Source organism: Eucyclogobius newberryi, unplaced genomic scaffold (genome assembly GCF_026437365.1).
Source record: "Eucyclogobius newberryi isolate DKJ021-1_F unplaced genomic scaffold, fEucNew1.0.hap1 SCAF_70, whole genome shotgun sequence".
NCBI classification, from domain to species: Eukaryota; Metazoa; Chordata; class Actinopteri; order Gobiiformes; family Gobiidae; genus Eucyclogobius; species Eucyclogobius newberryi.
Window position 1 is genome coordinate 240,314 of NW_027316390.1, and position 19,230 is coordinate 259,543.

The 19,230-nt window shown below is 43.0% G+C and overlaps 1 protein-coding gene across 1 annotated transcript in view; it reads right to left on the reverse strand.

The window, feature by feature from the left end:
* Positions 1-9,783: 9,783 nt before the first annotated feature.
* Positions 9,784-19,230, reverse strand: part of sptbn5 (spectrin, beta, non-erythrocytic 5) — a 154,430-nt gene continuing 144,983 nt past the window's right edge. Inside the window, 5 exon segments of the mRNA XM_072436122.1 lie at positions 9,784-10,021; positions 11,219-11,382; positions 11,458-11,574; positions 11,711-11,810; positions 11,887-11,959. Coding sequence (XP_072292223.1) covers positions 9,900-10,021; positions 11,219-11,382; positions 11,458-11,574; positions 11,711-11,810; positions 11,887-11,959 — 576 coding nt within the window. The 3' untranslated portion in view covers positions 9,784-9,899.

A 19,230-nucleotide genomic window follows, 5' to 3' on the forward strand; every position in this document is an offset into this window, starting at 1 on the left:
GGTGATGTTGGGTGATGTTGGGTGCTGTTGGGTGATGTTGGGTGCTGTTGGGTGATGTTGGGTGATGTTGGGTGCTGTTGGGTGCTGTTGGGTGCTGTTGGGTGATGTTGGGTGCTGTTGGGTGATGTTGGGTGATGTTGGGTGCTGTTGGGTGCTGTTGGGTGATGTTGGGTGCTGTTGGGTGATGTTGGGTGCTGTTGGGTGCTGTTGGGTGATGTTGGGTGCTGTTGGGTGCTGTTGGGTGCTGTTGGGTGCTGTTGGGTGATGTTGGGTGATGTTGGGTGCTGTTGGGTGCTGTTGGGTGCTGTTGGGTGCTGTTGGGTGATGTTGGGTGCTGTTGGGTGCTGTTGGGTGCTGTTGGGTGATGTTGGGTGCTGTTGGGTGCTGTTGGGTGCTGTTGGGTGCTGTTGGGTGCTGTTGGGTGCTGTTGGGTGCTGTTGGGTGATGTTGGGTGCTGTTGGGTGATGTTGGGTGATGTTGGGTGATGTTGGGTGCTGTTGGGTGCTGTTGGGTGCTGTTGGGTGCTGTTGGGTGATGTTGGGTGCTGTTGGGTGCTGTTGGGTGATGTTGGGTGCTGTTGGGTGCTGTTGGGTGATGTTGGGTGCTGTTGGGTGCTGTTGGGTGCTGTTGGGTGATGTTGGGTGCTGTTGGGTGCTGTTGGGTGATGTTGGGTGCTGTTGGGTGCTGTTGGGTGATGTTGGGTGCTGTTGGGTGCTGTTGGGTGATGTTGGGTGCTGTTGGGTGCTGTTGGGTGATGTTGGGTGCTGTTGGGTGATGTTGGGTGATGTTGGGTGATGTTGGGTGCTGTTGGGTGCTGTTGGGTGATGTTGGGTGATGTTGGGTGATGTTGGGTGATGTTGGGTGCTGTTGGGTGATGTTGGGTGATGTTGGGTGCTGTTGGGTGCTGTTGGGTGATGTTGGGTGCTGTTGGGTGCTGTTGGGTGATGTTGGGTGATGTTGGGTGATGTTGGGTGATGTTGGGTGCTGTTGGGTGATGTTGGGTGATGTTGGGTGCTGTTGGGTGATGTTGGGTGATGTTGGGTGCTGTTGGGTGCTGTTGGGTGCTGTTGGGTGATGTTGGGTGATGTTGGGTGATGTTGGGTGCTGTTGGGTGCTGTTGGGTGATGTTGGGTGATGTTGGGTGATGTTGGGTGATGTTGGGTGCTGTTGGGTGATGTTGGGTGATGTTGGGTGCTGTTGGGTGCTGTTGGGTGATGTTGGGTGCTGTTGGGTGCTGTTGGGTGCTGTTGGGTGCTGTTGGGTGCTGTTGGGTGATGTTGGGTGATGTTGGGTGATGTTGGGTGATGTTGGGTGCTGTTGGGTGATGTTGGGTGATGTTGGGTGCTGTTGGGTGATGTTGGGTGATGTTGGGTGCTGTTGGGTGCTGTTGGGTGATGTTGGGTGATGTTGGGTGATGTTGGGTGCTGTTGGGTGCTGTTGGGTGATGTTGGGTGATGTTGGGTGATGTTGGGTGATGTTGGGTGCTGTTGGGTGATGTTGGGTGCTGTTGGGTGATGTTGGGTGATGTTGGGTGATGTTGGGTGCTGTTGGGTGCTGTTGGGTGCTGTTGGGTGATGTTGGGTGATGTTGGGTGCTGTTGGGTGCTGTTGGGTGATGTTGGGTGCTGTTGGGTGCTGTTGGGTGATGTTGGGTGCTGTTGGGTGATGTTGGGTGCTGTTGGGTGATGTTGGGTGATGTTGGGTGATGTTGGGTGATGTTGGGTGCTGTTGGGTGATGTTGGGTGATGTTGGGTGCTGTTGGGTGATGTTGGGTGATGTTGGGTGCTGTTGGGTGCTGTTGGGTGCTGTTGGGTGATGTTGGGTGATGTTGGGTGATGTTGGGTGCTGTTGGGTGCTGTTGGGTGATGTTGGGTGATGTTGGGTGATGTTGGGTGATGTTGGGTGCTGTTGGGTGATGTTGGGTGATGTTGGGTGCTGTTGGGTGCTGTTGGGTGATGTTGGGTGCTGTTGGGTGCTGTTGGGTGATGTTGGGTGATGTTGGGTGATGTTGGGTGATGTTGGGTGCTGTTGGGTGATGTTGGGTGATGTTGGGTGCTGTTGGGTGATGTTGGGTGATGTTGGGTGCTGTTGGGTGCTGTTGGGTGCTGTTGGGTGATGTTGGGTGATGTTGGGTGATGTTGGGTGCTGTTGGGTGCTGTTGGGTGATGTTGGGTGATGTTGGGTGATGTTGGGTGATGTTGGGTGCTGTTGGGTGATGTTGGGTGATGTTGGGTGCTGTTGGGTGCTGTTGGGTGATGTTGGGTGCTGTTGGGTGCTGTTGGGTGCTGTTGGGTGCTGTTGGGTGATGTTGGGTGATGTTGGGTGATGTTGGGTGCTGTTGGGTGATGTTGGGTGATGTTGGGTGCTGTTGGGTGCTGTTGGGTGATGTTGGGTGATGTTGGGTGCTGTTGGGTGATGTTGGGTGATGTTGGGTGATGTTGGGTGCTGTTGGGTGCTGTTGGGTGATGTTGGGTGATGTTGGGTGATGTTGGGTGATGTTGGGTGCTGTTGGGTGATGTTGGGTGCTGTTGGGTGATGTTGGGTGATGTTGGGTGCTGTTGGGTGCTGTTGGGTGCTGTTGGGTGATGTTGGGTGCTGTTGGGTGATGTTGGGTGATGTTGGGTGCTGTTGGGTGCTGTTGGGTGATGTTGGGTGCTGTTGGGTGATGTTGGGTGCTGTTGGGTGCTGTTGGGTGATGTTGGGTGCTGTTGGGTGCTGTTGGGTGCTGTTGGGTGCTGTTGGGTGATGTTGGGTGCTGTTGGGTGCTGTTGGGTGCTGTTGGGTGCTGTTGGGTGATGTTGGGTGCTGTTGGGTGCTGTTGGGTGCTGTTGGGTGATGTTGGGTGCTGTTGGGTGCTGTTGGGTGCTGTTGGGTGCTGTTGGGTGCTGTTGGGTGCTGTTGGGTGCTGTTGGGTGCTGTTGGGTGATGTTGGGTGCTGTTGGGTGCTGTTGGGTGATGTTGGGTGCTGTTGGGTGCTGTTGGGTGATGTTGGGTGCTGTTGGGTGCTGTTGGGTGCTGTTGGGTGATGTTGGGTGCTGTTGGGTGCTGTTGGGTGATGTTGGGTGCTGTTGGGTGCTGTTGGGTGATGTTGGGTGCTGTTGGGTGCTGTTGGGTGATGTTGGGTGCTGTTGGGTGCTGTTGGGTGATGTTGGGTGCTGTTGGGTGCTGTTGGGTGATGTTGGGTGATGTTGGGTGCTGTTGGGTGCTGTTGGGTGCTGTTGGGTGCTGTTGGGTGCTGTTGGGTGCTGTTGGGTGCTGTTGGGTGCTGTTGGGTGATGTTGGGTGCTGTTGGGTGATGTTGGGTGCTGTTGGGTGATGTTGGGTGATGTTGGGTGCTGTTGGGTGATGTTGGGTGCTGTTGGGTGATGTTGGGTGCTGTTGGGTGCTGTTGGGTGATGTTGGGTGATGTTGGGTGATGTTGGGTGCTGTTGGGTGCTGTTGGGTGCTGTTGGGTGATGTTGGGTGCTGTTGGGTGATGTTGGGTGATGTTGGGTGATGTTGGGTGATGTTGGGTGCTGTTGGGTGCTGTTGGGTGCTGTTGGGTGATGTTGGGTGCTGTTGGGTGATGTTGGGTGATGTTGGGTGCTGTTGGGTGATGTTGGGTGATGTTGGGTGCTGTTGGGTGCTGTTGGGTGCTGTTGGGTGATGTTGGGTGATGTTGGGTGATGTTGGGTGCTGTTGGGTGCTGTTGGGTGATGTTGGGTGATGTTGGGTGATGTTGGGTGCTGTTGGGTGCTGTTGGGTGCTGTTGGGTGTGATGTGGTGAGAGAAGTATTCAGTTTTTTATTCAGGAGCAAGTAAGTATTTTGTGAGTATATTTTCTCTCACACCCAAAAATACTTCAAACCAAATGGAAAGTACTTTGTACTCCTCAGTACTTTGTAAACGTGGAGTGCAGTAGAAAGTACACGTTCTACTTCAAATGTAAAAGTTAAAGTAACTTCAGACTCGTGATCATGATTGACACAAAATTTGTGACAATTTTAGAAGCTTCAGGTGTTTTTACTTCAATCTTCAGAGTGTGGAAACTATGGCCCGGGGGCCAAATGTGGCCCTCTGGCCACTGGTCAACGGTCCGACTGAAAAGAGCTTTTTATGAACGATGAAGATGAGAATGAACTTTATTCAGATTTATACAGAATAAACCACATCTAAAGTGTTTTTGTCACATTCACTTTTGTCACTTTTTTCCTTCTGGAATTTGGATTTAACGAATCTCAAACTTCTGCAAAAGTGACGAGTTTGAGAGAAATAAAGACGATGTTGTTTCAGTAAATCGTAAATAAATGTTGAATCGTGTTTTTAACACATTCATTTGACATTTTGACACGTCACATTTATGGAGCAGCAGCGACACCGCCTGGACAACACAGGAACTGCACCGGAAACACGTTTATATTTTATACAGAAAAATGCCATAATCTCTTTAAAATGTGTTTTAACAGCTCAGACTCATTCATATTCTCCATATTATTCATATTATTCATATTTCTTCAAAGAAAATCTAAACTGAAATGTTCAGAAAAGACAGGAGTTTGTATTTAAATGTTTATAACATGTTTATAACAATTTGTCTCCAAAACAAACAGATCAAAAAACTGAATTCATTCTTTCATTATTAATTCAAAGTCTGACGTTTCATTTTCTGACACTTTTTTACTACATTTAAATCATTTATGACAATTATACTTGATCATTTGCTTCCTGGTTGTGACTGATGACATCACACACTTGTTTCCTAGCAACCGCTGTCTCAGAAATGATTGTTTGAGAAATAATAACAGTTTAATTTTGTTGAATTAATGTTTAAAGAGTCAGAATGTTTAACTTCATTTAAATAAACTTGTTTTAGTCGTTTTACACAGAGTTTACCACTTTACCACAGCGCCACCATGTGACTGAGCATGGAAGCACACGGGATAGTCCTGGTTTAGTCCTGGTTTAGTCCTGGTTTACCCCTGGTTTAGACCTGGTTTAGTCCTGGTTTACCCCTGGTTTAGACCTGGTTTAGTCCTGGTTTAGACCTGGTTTAGACCTGGTTTAGTCCTGGTTTAGACCTGGTTTAGACCTGGTTTAGTCCTGGTTTACCCCTGGTTTAGACCTGGTTTAGTCCTGGTTTAGACCTGGTTTAGACCTGGTTTAGTCCTGGTTTAGACCTGGTTTAGACCTTGTTTAGTCCTGGTTTAGTCCTGGTTTAGACCTGGTTTAGACCTGCTTTAGTCCTGGTTTAGACCTTGTTTAGTCCTGGTTTAGTCCTGGTTTAGTCCTGGTTTAGACCTGGTTTAGAGCTGGTTTAGAGCTGGTTTAGTCCTGGTTTAGTCCTGGTTTACCCCTGGTTTAGACCTGGTTAAGACCTGGTTTAGTCCTGGTTTACCCCTGGTTTAGACCAGGTTTAGACCTGGTTTAGACCTGGTTTAGTCCTGGTTTAGTCCTGGTTTAGACCTGGTTTAGACCTGGTTTTGACCTGGATTAGTCCTGGTTTACCCCTGGTTTGGACCTGGTTTAGACCTGGTTTAGTCCTGGTTTAGTCCTGGTTTAGAGCTGGTTTAGTCCTGGTTTAGACCTGGTTTAGTCCTGGTTTACCCCTGGTTTAGACCTGGTTTAGACCTGGTTTAGACCTGGTTTAGTCCTGGTTTAGACCTGGTTTAGTCCTGGTTTAGGCCTAGTTTAGGCCTGGTTTAGTCCTGGTTTAGACCTGGTTTAGGCCTGGTTTAGTCCTGGTTTGGACCTGGTTTAGGCCTGGTTTAGACCTGGTTTGGACCTGGTTTAGTCCTGGTTTAGGCCTGGTTTAGACCTGGTTTAGACCTGGTTTACCCCTGGTTTAGACCTGGTTTAGACCTGGTTTAGTCCTGGTTTAGTCATGGTTTAGTCCTGGTTTAGACCTGGTTTAGGCCCGGTTTAGTCCTGGTTTAGTCCTGGTTTAGACCTGGTTTAGTCCTGGTTTAGTCCTGGTTTAGTCCTGGTTTAGACCTGGTTTAGTCCTGGTTTGGACCTGGTTTAGTCCTGGTTTAGACCTGGTTTAGTCCTGGTTTGGACCTGGTTTAGTCCTGGTTTAGACCTGGTTTATTCCTGGTTTAGACCTGGTTTAGACCTGGTTTAGTCCTGGTTTAGTCCTGGTTTAGACCTGGTTTAGACCTGGTTTAGACCTGGTTTAGTCATGGTTTAGGCCCGGTTTAGTCCTGGTTTAGTCCTGGTTTAGACCTCGTTTAGTCCTAGTTTAGTCCTGGTTTGGACATGGTTTAGTCCTTGGTTTAGTCATGGTTTAGTCATGGTTTAGGCCCGGTTTAGTCCCGGTTTAGTCCTGGTTTAGAGCTGGTTTAGTCCTGGTTTAGACCTGGTTTAGACCTGGTTTAGGCCTGGTTTAGTCCTGGTTTAGTCCTGGTTTAGACCTGGTTTAGTCCTGGTTTAGAGCTGGTTTAGTCCTGGTTTAGACCTGGTTTAGTCCTGGTTTAGACCTGGTTTAGTCCTGGTTTAAACCTGGTTTAGACCTGGTTTAGTCCTGGTTTAGTCCTGGTTTGGACCTGCTTTAGTCCTGGTTTAGTCCTGGTTTAGACCTGGTTTAGACCTGGTTTAGACCTGGTTTAGTCCTGGTTTAGTCCTGGTTTAGAGCTGGTTTAGTCCTGGTTTAGAGCTGGTTTAGAGCTGGTTTAGTCCTGGTTTAGTCCTGGTTTACCCCTGGTTTAGACCAGGTTTAGACCTGGTTTAGACCTGGTTTAATCCTGGTTTAGTCCTGGTTTAGACCTGGTTTAGACCTGGTTTAGTCCTGGTTTTGACCTGGATTAGTCCTGGTTTACCCCTGGTTTGGACCTGGTTTAGACCTGGTTTAGTCCTGGTTTAGTCCTGGTTTAGAGCTGGTTTAGTCCTGGTTTAGTCCTGGTTTAGTCCTGGTTTAGACCTGGTTTAGACCTGGTTTAGACCTGGTTTAGTCCTGGTTTAGACCTGGTTTAGGCCTGGTTTAGGCCTGGTTTAGTCCTGGTTTGGACCTGGTTTAGGCCTGGTTTAGACCTGGTTTGGACCTGGTTTAGTCCTGGTTTAGGCCTGGTTTAGGCCTGGTTTAGTCCTGGTTTGGACCTGGTTTAGGCCTGGTTTAGACCTGGTTTGGACCTGGTTTAGTCCTGGTTTAGACCTGGTTTAGACCTGGTTTAGTCCTGGTTTATTCATGGTTTAGTCATGGTTTAGGCCCGGTTTAGTCCTGGTTTAGTCCTGGTTTAGACCTGGTTTACCCCTGGTTTAGACCTGGTTTAGTCCTGGTTTTGACCTGGATTAGTCCTGGTTTACCCCTGGTTTGGACCTGGTTTAGACCTGGTTTAGTCCTGGTTTAGTCCTGGTTTAGAGCTGGTTTAGTCCTGGTTTGGACCTGGTTTAGGCCTGGTTTAGACCTGGTTTGGACCTGGTTTAGTCCTGGTTTAGGCCTGGTTTAGACCTGGTTTAGTCCTGGTTTACCCCTGGTTTAGACCTGGTTTAGACCTGGTTTAGTCCTGGTTTATTCATGGTTTAGTCATGGTTTAGGCCCGGTTTAGTCCTGGTTTAGTCCTGGTTTAGACCTGGTTTAGTCCTGGTTTAGTCCTGGTTTAGTCCTGGTTTAGACCTGGTTTAGTCCTGGTTTAGACCTGGTTTAGTCCTGGTTTATTCCTGGTTTAGACCTGGTTTAGACCTGGTTTAGTCCTGGTTTAGTCCTGGTTTAGACCTGGTTTAGACCTGGTTTAGTCCTTGGTTTAGTCATGGTTTAGTCATGGTTTAGGCCCGGTTTAGTCCTGGTTTAGTCCTGGTTTAGACCTCGTTTAGTCCTGGTTTAGTCCTGGTTTGGACATGGTTTAGTCATGGTTTAGTCATGGTTTAGTCATGGTTTAGTCATGGTTTAGGCCCGGTTTAGTCCCGGTTTAGAGCTGGTTTAGTCCTGGTTTAGACCTGGTTTAGTCCTGGTTTAGACCTGGTTTAGACCTGGTTTAGGTCTGGTTTAGTCCTGGTTTAGTCCTGGTTTAGACCTGGTTTAGTCCTGGTTTAGAGCTGGTTTAGTCCTGGTTTAGACCTGGTTTAGTCCTGGTTTAGACCTGGTTTAGTCCTGGTTTAGTCCTGGTTTAGTCCTGGTTTAGCCCTGGTTTAGACCTGGTTTAGTCCTGGTTTAGTCCTGGTTAAGTCCTGGTTTAGACCTGGTTTAGTCCTGGTTTAGACCTGGTTTAGGCCTGGTTTAGACCTGGTTTAGGCCTGGTTTAGGCCTGGTTTAGACCTGGTTTAGACCTGGTTTAGACCTGGTTTAGTCCTGGTTTAGACCTGGTTTAGGCCTGGTTTAGGCCTGGTTTAGGCCTGGTTTAGTCCTGGTTTAGTCCTGGTTTAGTCCTGGTTTAGGCCTGGTTTAGGCCTGGTTTAGGCCTGGTTTAGGCCTGGTTTAGGCCTGGTTTAGGCCTGGTTTAGACCTGGTTTAGTCCTGGTTTAGACCTGGTTTAGACCTGGTTTAGTCCTGGTTTAGACCTGGTTTAGACCTGGTTTAGACCTGGTTTAGACCTGGTTTAGACCTGGTTTAGGCCTGGTTTAGTCCTGGTTTAGACCTGGTTTAGATCTGGTTTAGACCTGGTTTAGGCCTGGTTTAGTCCTGGTTTAGGCCTGGTTTAGACCTGGTTTAGGCCTGGTTTAGATCTGGTTTAGTCCTGGTTTAGTCCTGGTTTAGGCCTGGTTTAGACCTGGTTTAGTCCTGGTTTAGACCTGGTTTAGTCCTGGTTTAGATCTGGTTTAGACCTGGTTTAGGCCTGGTTTAGACCTGGTTTAGGCCTGGTTTAGATCTGGTTTAGACCTGGTTTAGGCCTGGTTTAGACCTGGTTTAGTCCTGGTTTAGGCCTGGTTTAGACCTGGTTTAGGCCTGGTTTAGATCTGGTTTAGACCTGGTTTAGGCCTGGTTTAGACCTGGTTTAGACCTGGTTTAGGCCTGGTTTAGGCCTGGTTTAGACCTGGTTTAGTCCTGGTTTAGACCTGGTTTAGTCCTGGTTTAGACCTGGTTTAGTCCTGGTTTAGACCTGGTTTAGTCCTGGTTTAGTCCTGGTTTAGTCCTGGTTTAGCCCTGGTTTAGACCTGGTTTAGTCCTGGTTTAGTCCTGGTTAAGTCCTGGTTTAGACCTGGTTTAGTCCTGGTTTAGACCTGGTTTAGGCCTGGTTTAGACCTGGTTTAGGCCTGGTTTAGGCCTGGTTTAGACCTGGTTTAGACCTGGTTTAGACCTGGTTTAGTCCTGGTTTAGACCTGGTTTAGGCCTGGTTTAGGCCTGGTTTAGGCCTGGTTTAGTCCTGGTTTAGTCCTGGTTTAGGCCTGGTTTAGGCCTGGTTTAGGCCTGGTTTAGACCTGGTTTAGTCCTGGTTTAGACCTGGTTTAGACCTGGTTTAGTCCTGGTTTAGACCTGGTTTAGACCTGGTTTAGACCTGGTTTAGACCTGGTTTAGACCTGGTTTAGGCCTGGTTTAGTCCTGGTTTAGACCTGGTTTAGATCTGGTTTAGACCTGGTTTAGGCCTGGTTTAGTCCTGGTTTAGGCCTGGTTTAGACCTGGTTTAGGCCTGGTTTAGATCTGGTTTAGTCCTGGTTTAGTCCTGGTTTAGACCTGGTTTAGACCTGGTTTAGGCCTGGTTTAGGCCTGGTTTAGACCTGGTTTAGTCCTGGTTTAGACCTGGTTTAGTCCTGGTTTAGATCTGGTTTAGACCTGGTTTAGGCCTGGTTTAGACCTGGTTTAGGCCTGGTTTAGATCTGGTTTAGACCTGGTTTAGGCCTGGTTTAGACCTGGTTTAGTCCTGGTTTAGGCCTGGTTTAGACCTGGTTTAGATCTGGTTTAGACCTGGTTTAGGCCTGGTTTAGACCTGGTTTAGTCCTGGTTTAGACCTGGTTTAGTCCTGGTTTAGACCTGGTTTAGTCTAGGTTCTGGTCTCACTTCCTGAAGAGTCTGCGCAGGACACTGATGCGAGGGCGCTCCCTGGTGGACTCTTCAGGTGCTGCAGGAGCCACAGTCTGAGGGCCTATGGGTTCTTCTGGGTCTGGAGCCGAGACTCCTGGGAACAAACAGAGTCCTAGTTTGGTTTAGACCTGGTTTAGGCCTGGTTTAGTCCTGGTTTAGGCCTGGTTTAGACCTGGTTTAGACCTGGTTTAGTCCTGGTTTAGGCCTGGTTTAGACCTGGTTTAGGCCTGGTTTAGACCTGGTTTAGGCCTGGTTTAGACCTGGTTTAGGCCTGGTTTAGATCTGGTTTAGTCCTGGTTTAGTCCTGGTTTAGACCTGGTTTAGACCTGGTTTAGACCTGGTTTAGACCTGGTTTAGGCCTGGTTTAGATCTGGTTTAGACCTGGTTTAGTCCTGGTTTAGGCCTGGTTTAGGCCTGGTTTAGACCTGGTTTAGGCCTGGTTTAGATCTGGTTTAGACCTGGTTTAGGCCTGGTTTAGACCTGGTTTAGGCCTGGTTTAGACCTGGTTTAGGCCTGGTTTAGACCTGGTTTAGGCCTGGTTTAGATCTGGTTTAGTCCTGGTTTAGTCCTGGTTTAGTCCTGGTTTAGACCTGGTTTAGACCTGGTTTAGACCTGGTTTAGACCTGGTTTAGGCCTGGTTTAGATCTGGTTTAGACCTGGTTTAGTCCTGGTTTAGGCCTGGTTTAGGCCTGGTTTAGACCTGGTTTAGGCCTGGTTTAGATCTGGTTTAGACCTGGTTTAGGCCTGGTTTAGACCTGGTTTAGGCCTGGTTTAGACCTGGTTTAGGCCTGGTTTAGGCCTGGTTTAGACCTGGTTTAGTCCTGGTTTAGTCCTGGTTTAGTCCTGGTTTAGACCTGGTTTAGACCTGGTTTAGACCTGGTTTAGACCTGGTTTAGGCCTGGTTTAGGCCTGGTTTAGACCTGGTTTAGTCCTGGTTTAGACCTGGTTTAGACCTGGTTTAGATCTGGTTTAGACCTGGTTTAGACCTAGTTTAGTCCTGGTTTAGTCCTGGTTTAGTCCTGGTCTAGTCCTGGTCCAGACCTGGTCCTGGTCCTGGTTTAGACCTGGTTTAGACCTGGTCCTGGTCCTGGTCCAGACCTGGTCCAGACCTGGTCCAGACCTGGTCCAGACCTGGTCCTGGTCCTGGTTTAGACCTGGTTTAGACCTGGTCCTGGTCCTGGTCCAGACCTGGTCCAGACCTGGTCCTTACCTGGTCCAGACCTGGTCCTGGTCCTGGTCCAGACCTGGTCCAGACCTGGTCCAGACCTGGTCCTGGTCCTGGCGCTCGTACCTGCCGTGTAGCGGTGCAGACTGTAGTACGTGTGAGGAGGTTTGGGAGGAGGACTGGACGTGCTCTCTGGACTCTCCTCTTCTCTCAGGTGGTGTTTCTGGAGAGATGTTTCCTCTGTGGCGTCGGTGAGTTTCTCCAGACTGACATTCACTGAAGAAGCTCTCCTGAAAGAGCAGAATTAGAAGACTTAAATGTTCTCCAGGTTTAGTCATGTGACCTGGCCAGGTTCTGGTTCTCACCCTGAGTCGTTTGAGTCCTCAGAAGAGTCCGAGTCCTGGTTTTGCAGTTTCCTGATCCACAGCTCCTGCAGATCTTTAGTTTGAGCAGCAAAAAGATAGTGAGTCCCATCGTCCAGACTGAGCACGAGAAGAACCGAGAAGAAACACGTGTTTAGCCTTCAGTAAATGATATATATATATGTGTATATGATATATATATATATATATATATATCTATATATATATATATACTGTATATACTAGAAAGACTTACACGAGTTTGAAGGTGTGGTCTTTCCTGCGATAGTAGACGTTCTCTCTGCACACGGCTCCTCTGAGGCTGATGGGGGGCCACCTACAGGTCCCCTGTGGAAGTACACAACGGTATCACACACTACTTTCTACTTCCTGAAGGACAAATACTCAGAGTGAAGGTCGTAGTTACTCGAGCGGCGTCTGAGTCGTGGAAAAGTCTCAGAGCCTCAGAGTCGAGAACAGCAAACACCGACTCCCAGAGATCCAGCTGTGGAGCGAGTTAGAGTTAGAGTTAGAGTTAGAGTTAGAGTTAGAGTTAGAGTTAGAGTTAGAGTTAGAGTTAGAGTTAGAGTTAGTGTTAGAGTTAGAGTTAGTGTTAGAGTTAGAGTTAGAGTTAGAGTTAGAGTTAGAGTTAGAGTTAGAGTTAGAGTTAGTGTTAGAGTTAGAGTTAGAGTTAGAGTTAGAGTTAGAGTTAGAGTTAGTGTTAGAGTTAGAGTTAGAGTTAGAGTTAGAGTTAGAGTTAGAGTTAGAGTTAGTGATAGAGTTAGAGTTAGAGTTAGAGTTAGAGTTAGTGTTAGAGTTAGAGTTAGAGTTAGAGTTAGAGTTAGAGTTAGAGTTAGAGTTAGAGTTAGTGATAGAGTTAGAGTTAGAGTTAGAGTTAGAGTTAGAGTTAGTGTTAGAGTTAGAGTTAGAGTTAGAGTTAGAGTTAGTGATAGAGTTAGAGTTAGAGTTAGAGTTAGTGATAGAGTTAGAGTTAGAGTTAGAGTTAGAGTTAGTGATAGAGTTAGTGATAGAGTTAGAGTTAGTGATAGAGTTAGAGTTAGAGTTAGAGTTAGTGTTAGTGATAGAGTTAGAGTTAGTGATAGAGTTAGAGTTAGAGTTAGAGTTAGAGTTAGAGTTAGAGTTAGTGTTAGAGTTAGTGTTAGAGTTAGAGTTAGAGTTAGAGTTAGAGTTAGTGTTAGAGTTAGAGTTAGAGTTAGAGTTAGAGTTAGAGTTAGTGTTAGAGTTAGTGATAGAGTTAGAGTTAGAGTTAGAGTTAGAGTTAGTGTTAGAGTTAGAGTTAGAGTTAGAGTTAGAGTTAGAGTTAGTGTTAGAGTTAGAGTTAGAGTTAGAGTTAGAGTTAGAGTTAGTGTTAGAGTTAGAGTTAGAGTTAGAGTTAGAGTTAGTGATAGAGTTAGAGTTAGAGTTAGAGTTAGAGTTAGTGTTAGAGTTAGAGTTAGAGTTAGAGTTAGTGATAGAGTTAGAGTTAGAGTTAGAGTTAGAGTTAGTGTTAGAGTTAGAGTTAGAGTTAGAGTTAGAGTTAGTGATAGAGTTAGAGTTAGAGTTAGAGTTAGAGTTAGAGTTAGTGTTAGAGTTAGAGTTAGAGTTAGAGTTAGAGTTAGAGTTAGTGATAGAGTTAGAGTTAGTGATAGAGTTAGAGTTAGTGATAGAGTTAGTGATAGAGTTAGAGTTAGAGTTAGAGTTAGTGATAGAGTTAGAGTTAGAGTTAGAGTTAGTGATAGAGTTAGAGTTAGAGTTAGAGTTAGAGTTAGTGATAGAGTTAGAGTTAGAGTTAGAGTTAGAGTTAGTGTTAGTGATAGAGTTAGAGTTAGTGATAGAGTTAGAGTTAGAGTTAGAGTTAGAGTTAGAGTTAGTGTTAGAGTTAGAGTTAGAGTTAGTGTTAGTGTTAGAGTTAGAGTTAGAGTTAGAGTTAGAGTTAGTGTTAGAGTTAGAGTTAGAGTTAGAGTTAGAGTTAGTGTTAGTGTTAGAGTTAGAGTTAGAGTTAGAGTTAGTGTTAGTGATAGAGTTAGAGTTAGAGTTAGTGATAGAGTTAGAGTTAGAGTTAGAGTTAGAGTTAGAGTTAGAGTTAGTGTTAGTGTTAGTGTTAGAGTTAGAGTTAGAGTTAGTGTTAGAGTTAGAGTTAGAGTTAGTGTTAGAGTTAGAGTTAGAGTTAGAGTTAGAGTTAGAGTTAGAGTTAGAGTTAGAGTTAGAGTTAGTGTTAGAGTTAGAGTTAGAGTTAGAGTTAGAGTTAGAGTTAGTGTTAGAGTTAGAGTTAGAGTTAGTGTTAGTGTTAGAGTTAGAGTTAGAGTTAGTGTTAGAGTTAGAGTTAGTGTTAGAGTTAGAGTTAGAGTTAGTGTTAGAGTTAGAGTTAGAGTTAGTGATAGAGTTAGAGTTAGAGTTAGTGTTAGAGTTAGAGTTAGAGTTAGTGTTAGAGTTAGTGTTAGAGTTAGAGTTAGAGTTAGTGTTAGTGTTAGAGTTAGAGTTAGAGTTAGTGTTAGAGTTAGAGTTAGTGTTAGAGTTAGAGTTAGTGTTAGAGTTAGAGTTAGTGTTAGTGTTAGAGTTAGAGTTAGAGTTAGTGATAGAGTTAGAGTTAGAGTTAGAGTTAGTGTTAGAGTTAGAGTTAGAGTTAGTGATAGAGTTAGAGTTAGAGTTAGAGTTAGTGTTAGAGTTAGTGTTAGAGTTAGAGTTAGTGATAGAGTTAGAGTTAGAGTTAGAGTTAGAGTTAGTGTTAGTGATAGAGTTAGAGTTAGAGTTAGTGTTAGAGTTAGAGTTAGAGTTAGAGTTAGAGTTAGTGATAGAGTTAGAGTTAGAGTTAGAGTTAGAGGTAGAGTTAGAGTTAGAGTTAGAGTTAGTGTTAGAGTTAGAGTTAGAGTTAGAGTTAGAGTTAGTGATAGAGTTAGAGTTAGAGTTAGAGTTAGAGTTAGTGTTAGAGTTAGAGTTAGAGTTAGAGTTAGAGTTAGAGTTAGTGTTAGTGATAGAGTTAGAGTTAGAGTTAGTGTTAGTGTTAGAGTTAGAGTTAGTGTTAGAGTTAGAGTTAGAGTTAGAGTTAGAGTTAGTGATAGAGTTAGAGTTAGAGTTAGAGTTAGTGTTAGAGTTAGAGTTAGAGTTAGTGTTAGAGTTAGAGTTAGAGTTAGAGTTAGAGTTAGTGATAGAGTTAGAGTTAGAGTTAGTGTTAGAGTTAGAGTTAGAGTTAGTGATAGAGTTAGAGTTAGAGTTAGTGTTAGTGTTAGAGTTAGAGTTAGAGTTAGTGATAGAGTTAGAGTTAGTGTTAGAGTTAGAGTTAGTGTTAGAGTTAGAGTTAGAGTTAGTGATAGAGTTAGAGTTAGTGTTAGAGTTAGAGTTAGTGTTAGAGTTAGAGTTAGAGTTAGTGATAGAGTTAGAGTTAGAGTTAGAGTTAGTGTTAGAGTTAGTGTTAGAGTTAGAGTTAGTGATAGAGTTAGAGTTAGAGTTAGAGTTAGTGTTAGTGATAGAGTTAGAGTTAGAGTTAATGTTAGAGTTAGAGTTAGTGTTAGAGTTAGAGTTAGAGTTAGTGATAGAGTTAGAGTTAGTGATAGAGTTAGAGTTAGAGTTAGAGTTAGAGTTAGAGTTAGAGTTAGTGATAGAGTTAGAGTTAGAGTTAGAGTTAGAGTTAGAGTTAGTGTTAGAGTTAGAGTTAGAGTTAGAGTTAGAGTTAGTGTTAGTGATATAGTTAGAGTTAGAGTTAGAGTTAGAGTTAGAGTTAGAGTTAGTGATAGAGTTAGAGTTAGAGTTAGAGTTAGAGTTAGAGTTAGTGATAGAGTTAGAGTTAGAGTTAGTGACAGAGTTAGAGTTAGAGTTAGTGATAGAGTTAGAGTTAGAGTTAGTGACAGAGTTAGAGTTAGAGTTAGAGTTAGTGATAGAGTTAGAGTTAGTGATAGAGTTAGAGTTAGAGTTAGAGTTAGAGTTAGAGTTAGTGATAGAGTTAGAGTTAGAGTTAGAGTTAGAGTTAGAGTTAGTGTTAGAGTTAGAGTTAGAGTTAGAGTTAGAGTTAGTGTTAGTGATATAGTTAGAGTTAGAGTTAGAGTTAGAGTTAGAGTTAGAGTTAGTGATAGAGTTAGAGTTAGAGTTAGAGTTAGAGTTAGAGTTAGAGTTAGAGTTAGAGTTAGTGATAGAGTTAGAGTTAGAGTTAGTGACAGAGTTAGAGTTAGAGTTAGTGATAGAGTTAGAGTTAGAGTTAGTGACAGAGTTAGAGTTAGAGTTAGAGTTAGTGATAGAGTTAGAGTTAGAGTTAGAGTTAGTGATAGAGTTAGAGTTAGAGTTAGAGATAGAGTTAGAGATAGAGTTAGAGTTAGAGTTAGAGTTAGAGTTAGAGATAGAGTTAGAGTTAGAGTTAGTGACAGAGTTAGAGTTAGAGTTAGAGTTAGAGTTAGAGTTAGTGTTAGAGTTAGTGTTAGAGTTAGAGTTAGTGATAGAGTTAGAGTTAGAGTTAGAGTTAGAGTTAGTGTTAGTGATAGAGTTAGAGTTAGAGTTAATGTTAGAGTTAGAGTTAGTGTTAGAGTTAGAGTTAGAGTTAGTGATAGAGTTAGAGTTAGTGATAGAGTTAGAGTTAGAGTTAGAGTTAGAGTTAGAGTTAGTGATAGAGTTAGAGTTAGAGTTAGAGTTAGAGTTAGAGTTAGTGTTAGAGTTAGAGTTAGAGTTAGAGTTAGAGTTAGAGTTAGTGTTAGTGATAGAGTTAGAGTTAGAGTTAGAGTTAGAGTTAGTGATAGAGTTAGAGTTAGAGTTAGAGTTAGAGTTAGTGATAGAGTTAGAGTTAGAGTTAGTGACAGAGTTAGAGTTAGAGTTAGTGATAGAGTTAGAGTTAGAGTTAGTGACAGAGTTAGAGTTAGAGTTAGAGTTAGAGTTAGTGATAGAGTTAGAGTTAGAGACAGAGTTAGAGTTAGAGTTAGAGTTAGTGATAGAGTTAGAGTTAGAGTTAGAGTTAGAGTTAGAGTTAGTGATAGAGTTAGAGTTAGAGTTAGAGATAGAGTTAGAGTTAGAGTTAGAGTTAGAGTTAGAGTTAGAGTTAGAGATAGAGATAGAGTTAGAGTTAGAGTTAGTGACAGAGTTAGAGTTAGAGATAGAGTTAGAGATAGAGTTAGAGTTAGAGTTAGAGACAGAGTTAGAGTTAGAGTTAGAGTTAGTGATAGAGTTAGAGTTAGAGTTAGAGTTAGAGTTAGAGTTAGTGATAGAGTTAGAGACAGAGTTAGAGTTAGAGTTAGAGTTAGAGTTAGAGATAGAGTTAGAGTTAGAGTTAGAGTTAGAGTTAGAGTTAGAATTAGAGTTAGAGTTAGAGTTAGTGATAGAGTTAGAGTTAGAATTAGAGTTAGTGATAGAGTTAGAGTTAGAGTTAGAGTTAGAGTTAGAGTTAGAGTTAGTGATAGAGTTAGAGTTAGAGTTAGAGTTAGAGTTAGAGTTAGAGTTAGAGTTAGTGTTAGAGTTAGAGTTAGAGTTAGAGTTAGAGTTAGTGATAGAGTTAGAGTTAGAGTTAGAGTTAGAGTTAGAGTTAGTGATAGAGTTAGAGTTAGAGTTAGAGTTAGAGTTAGTGATAGAGTTAGTGATAGAGTTAGAGTTAGTGATAGAGTTAGAGTTAGAGTTAGAGTTAGAGTTAGAGTTAGTGATAGAGTTAGAGTTAGAGTTAGAGTTAGAGTTAGTGATAGAGTTAGAGTTAGTGATAGAGTTAGAGTTAGAGTTAGAGTTAGAGTTAGAGTTAGAGTTAGAGTTAGAGTTAGAGTTAGAGTTAGAGTTAGAGTTAGAGTTAGTGTTAGAGTTAGAGTTAGAGTTAGAGTTAGAGTTAGTGTTAGAGTTAGAGTTAGAGTTAGAGTTAGAGTTAGTGATAGAGTTAGAGTTAGAGTTAGAGTTAGAGTTAGAGTTAGTGTTAGTGTTAGAGTTAGAGTTAGAGTTAGAGTTAGTGTTAGTGATAGAGTTAGAGTTAGAGTTAGTGATAGAGTTAGAGTTAGAGTTAGTGTTAGAGTTAGAGTTAGAGTTAGTGTTAGTGTTAGAGTTAGAGTTAGAGTTAGTGATAGAGTTAGAGTTAGAGTTAGTGACAGAGTTAGAGTTAGAGTTAGAGTTAGTGATAGAGTTAGAGTTAGAGACAGAGTTAGAGTTAGAGTTAGAGTTAGAGTTAGTGATAGAGTTAGAGTTAGAGTTAGAGTTAGAGTTAGAGTTAGTGATAGAGTTAGAGTTAGAGTTAGAGATAGAGTTAGAGATAGAGTTAGAGTTAGAGTTAGAGTTAGAGTTAGAGATAGAGATAGAGTTAGAGTTAGAGTTAGTGACAGAGTTAGAGTTAGAGATAGAGTTAGAGATAGAGATAGAGTTAGAGTTAGAGTTAGAGTTAGAGTTAGAGACAGAGTTAGAGTTAGAGTTAGAGTTAGAGTTAGTGATAGAGTTAGAGTTAGAGTTAGAGTTAGTGATAGAGTTAGAGACAGAGTTAGAGTTAGAGTTAGAGTTAGAGTTAGAGATAGAGTTAGAGTTAGAGTTAGAGTTAGAGTTAGAGTTAGAGTTAGTGATAGAGTTAGAGTTAGAATTAGAGTTAGTGATAGAGTTAGAGTTAGAGTTAGAGTTAGAGTTAGAGTTAGTGATAGAGTTAGAGTTAGAGTTAGAGTTAGAGTTAGTGATAGAGTTAGAGTTAGTGTTAGAGTTAGAGTTAGAGTTAGAGTTAGAGTTAGAGTTAGAGTTAGTGATAGAGTTAGAGTTAGAGTTAGAGTTAGAGTTAGTGATAGAGTTAGAGTTAGTGATAGAGTTAGAGTTAGAGTTAGAGTTAGAGTTAGAGTTAGTGTTAGAGTTAGAGTTAGAGTTAGTGTTAGAGTTAGAGTTAGAGTTAGAGTTAGTGTTAGAGTTAGAGTTAGAGTTAGAGTTAGAGTTAGAGTTAGAGTTAGAGTTAGTGATAGAGTTAGAGTTAGAGTTAGAGTTAGAGTTAGAGTTAGAGTTAGTGTTAGTGTTAGAGTTAGAGTTAGTGTTAGTGATAGAGTTAGAGTTAGAGTTAGTGATAGAGTTAGAGTTAGAGTTAGTGTTAGAGTTAGAGTTAGAGTTAGTGTTAGTGTTAGAGTTAGAGTTAGAGTTAGTGTTAGAGTTAGAGTTAGAGTTAGTGTTAGAGTTAGAGTTAGAGTTAGAGTTAGAGTTAGAGTTAGTGTTAGAGTTAGAGTTAGAGTTAGTGTTAGAGTTAGAGTTAGTGTTAGAGTTAGAGTTAGTGTTAGAGTTAGAGTTAGAGTTAGTGTTAGTGTTAGAGTTAGAGTTAGAGTTAGTGTTAGAGTTAGAGTTAGAGTTAGTGTTAGAGTTAGTGTTAGAGTTAGAGTTAGAGTTAGAGTTAGTGTTAGAGTTAGAGTTAGAGTTAGAGTTAGAGTTAGAGTTAGTGTTAGAGTTAGAGTTAGAGTTAGTGTTAGAGTTAGAGTTAGTGTTAGAGTTAGAGTTAGTGTTAGAGTTAGAGTTAGAGTTAGAGTTAGTGATAGAGTTAGAGTTAGAGTTAGTGTTAGAGTTAGAGTTAGAGTTAGAGTTAGAGTTAGTGTTAGAGTTAGAGTTAGAGTTAGTGTTAGTGTTAGAGTTAGAGTTAGAGTTAGTGTTAGAGTTAGTGTTAGAGTTAGAGTTAGTGTTAGAGTTAGAGTTAGAGTTAGTGATAGAGTTAGAGTTAGAGTTAGTGTTAGTGTTAGAGTTAGAGTTAGTGTTAGAGTTAGAGTTAGAGTTAGTGATAGAGTTAGAGTTAGTGTTAGAGTTAGTGTTAGAGTTAGAGTTAGTGATAGAGTTAGAGTTAGAGTTAGAGTTAGAAATAGAGTTAGAGTTAGAGTTAGT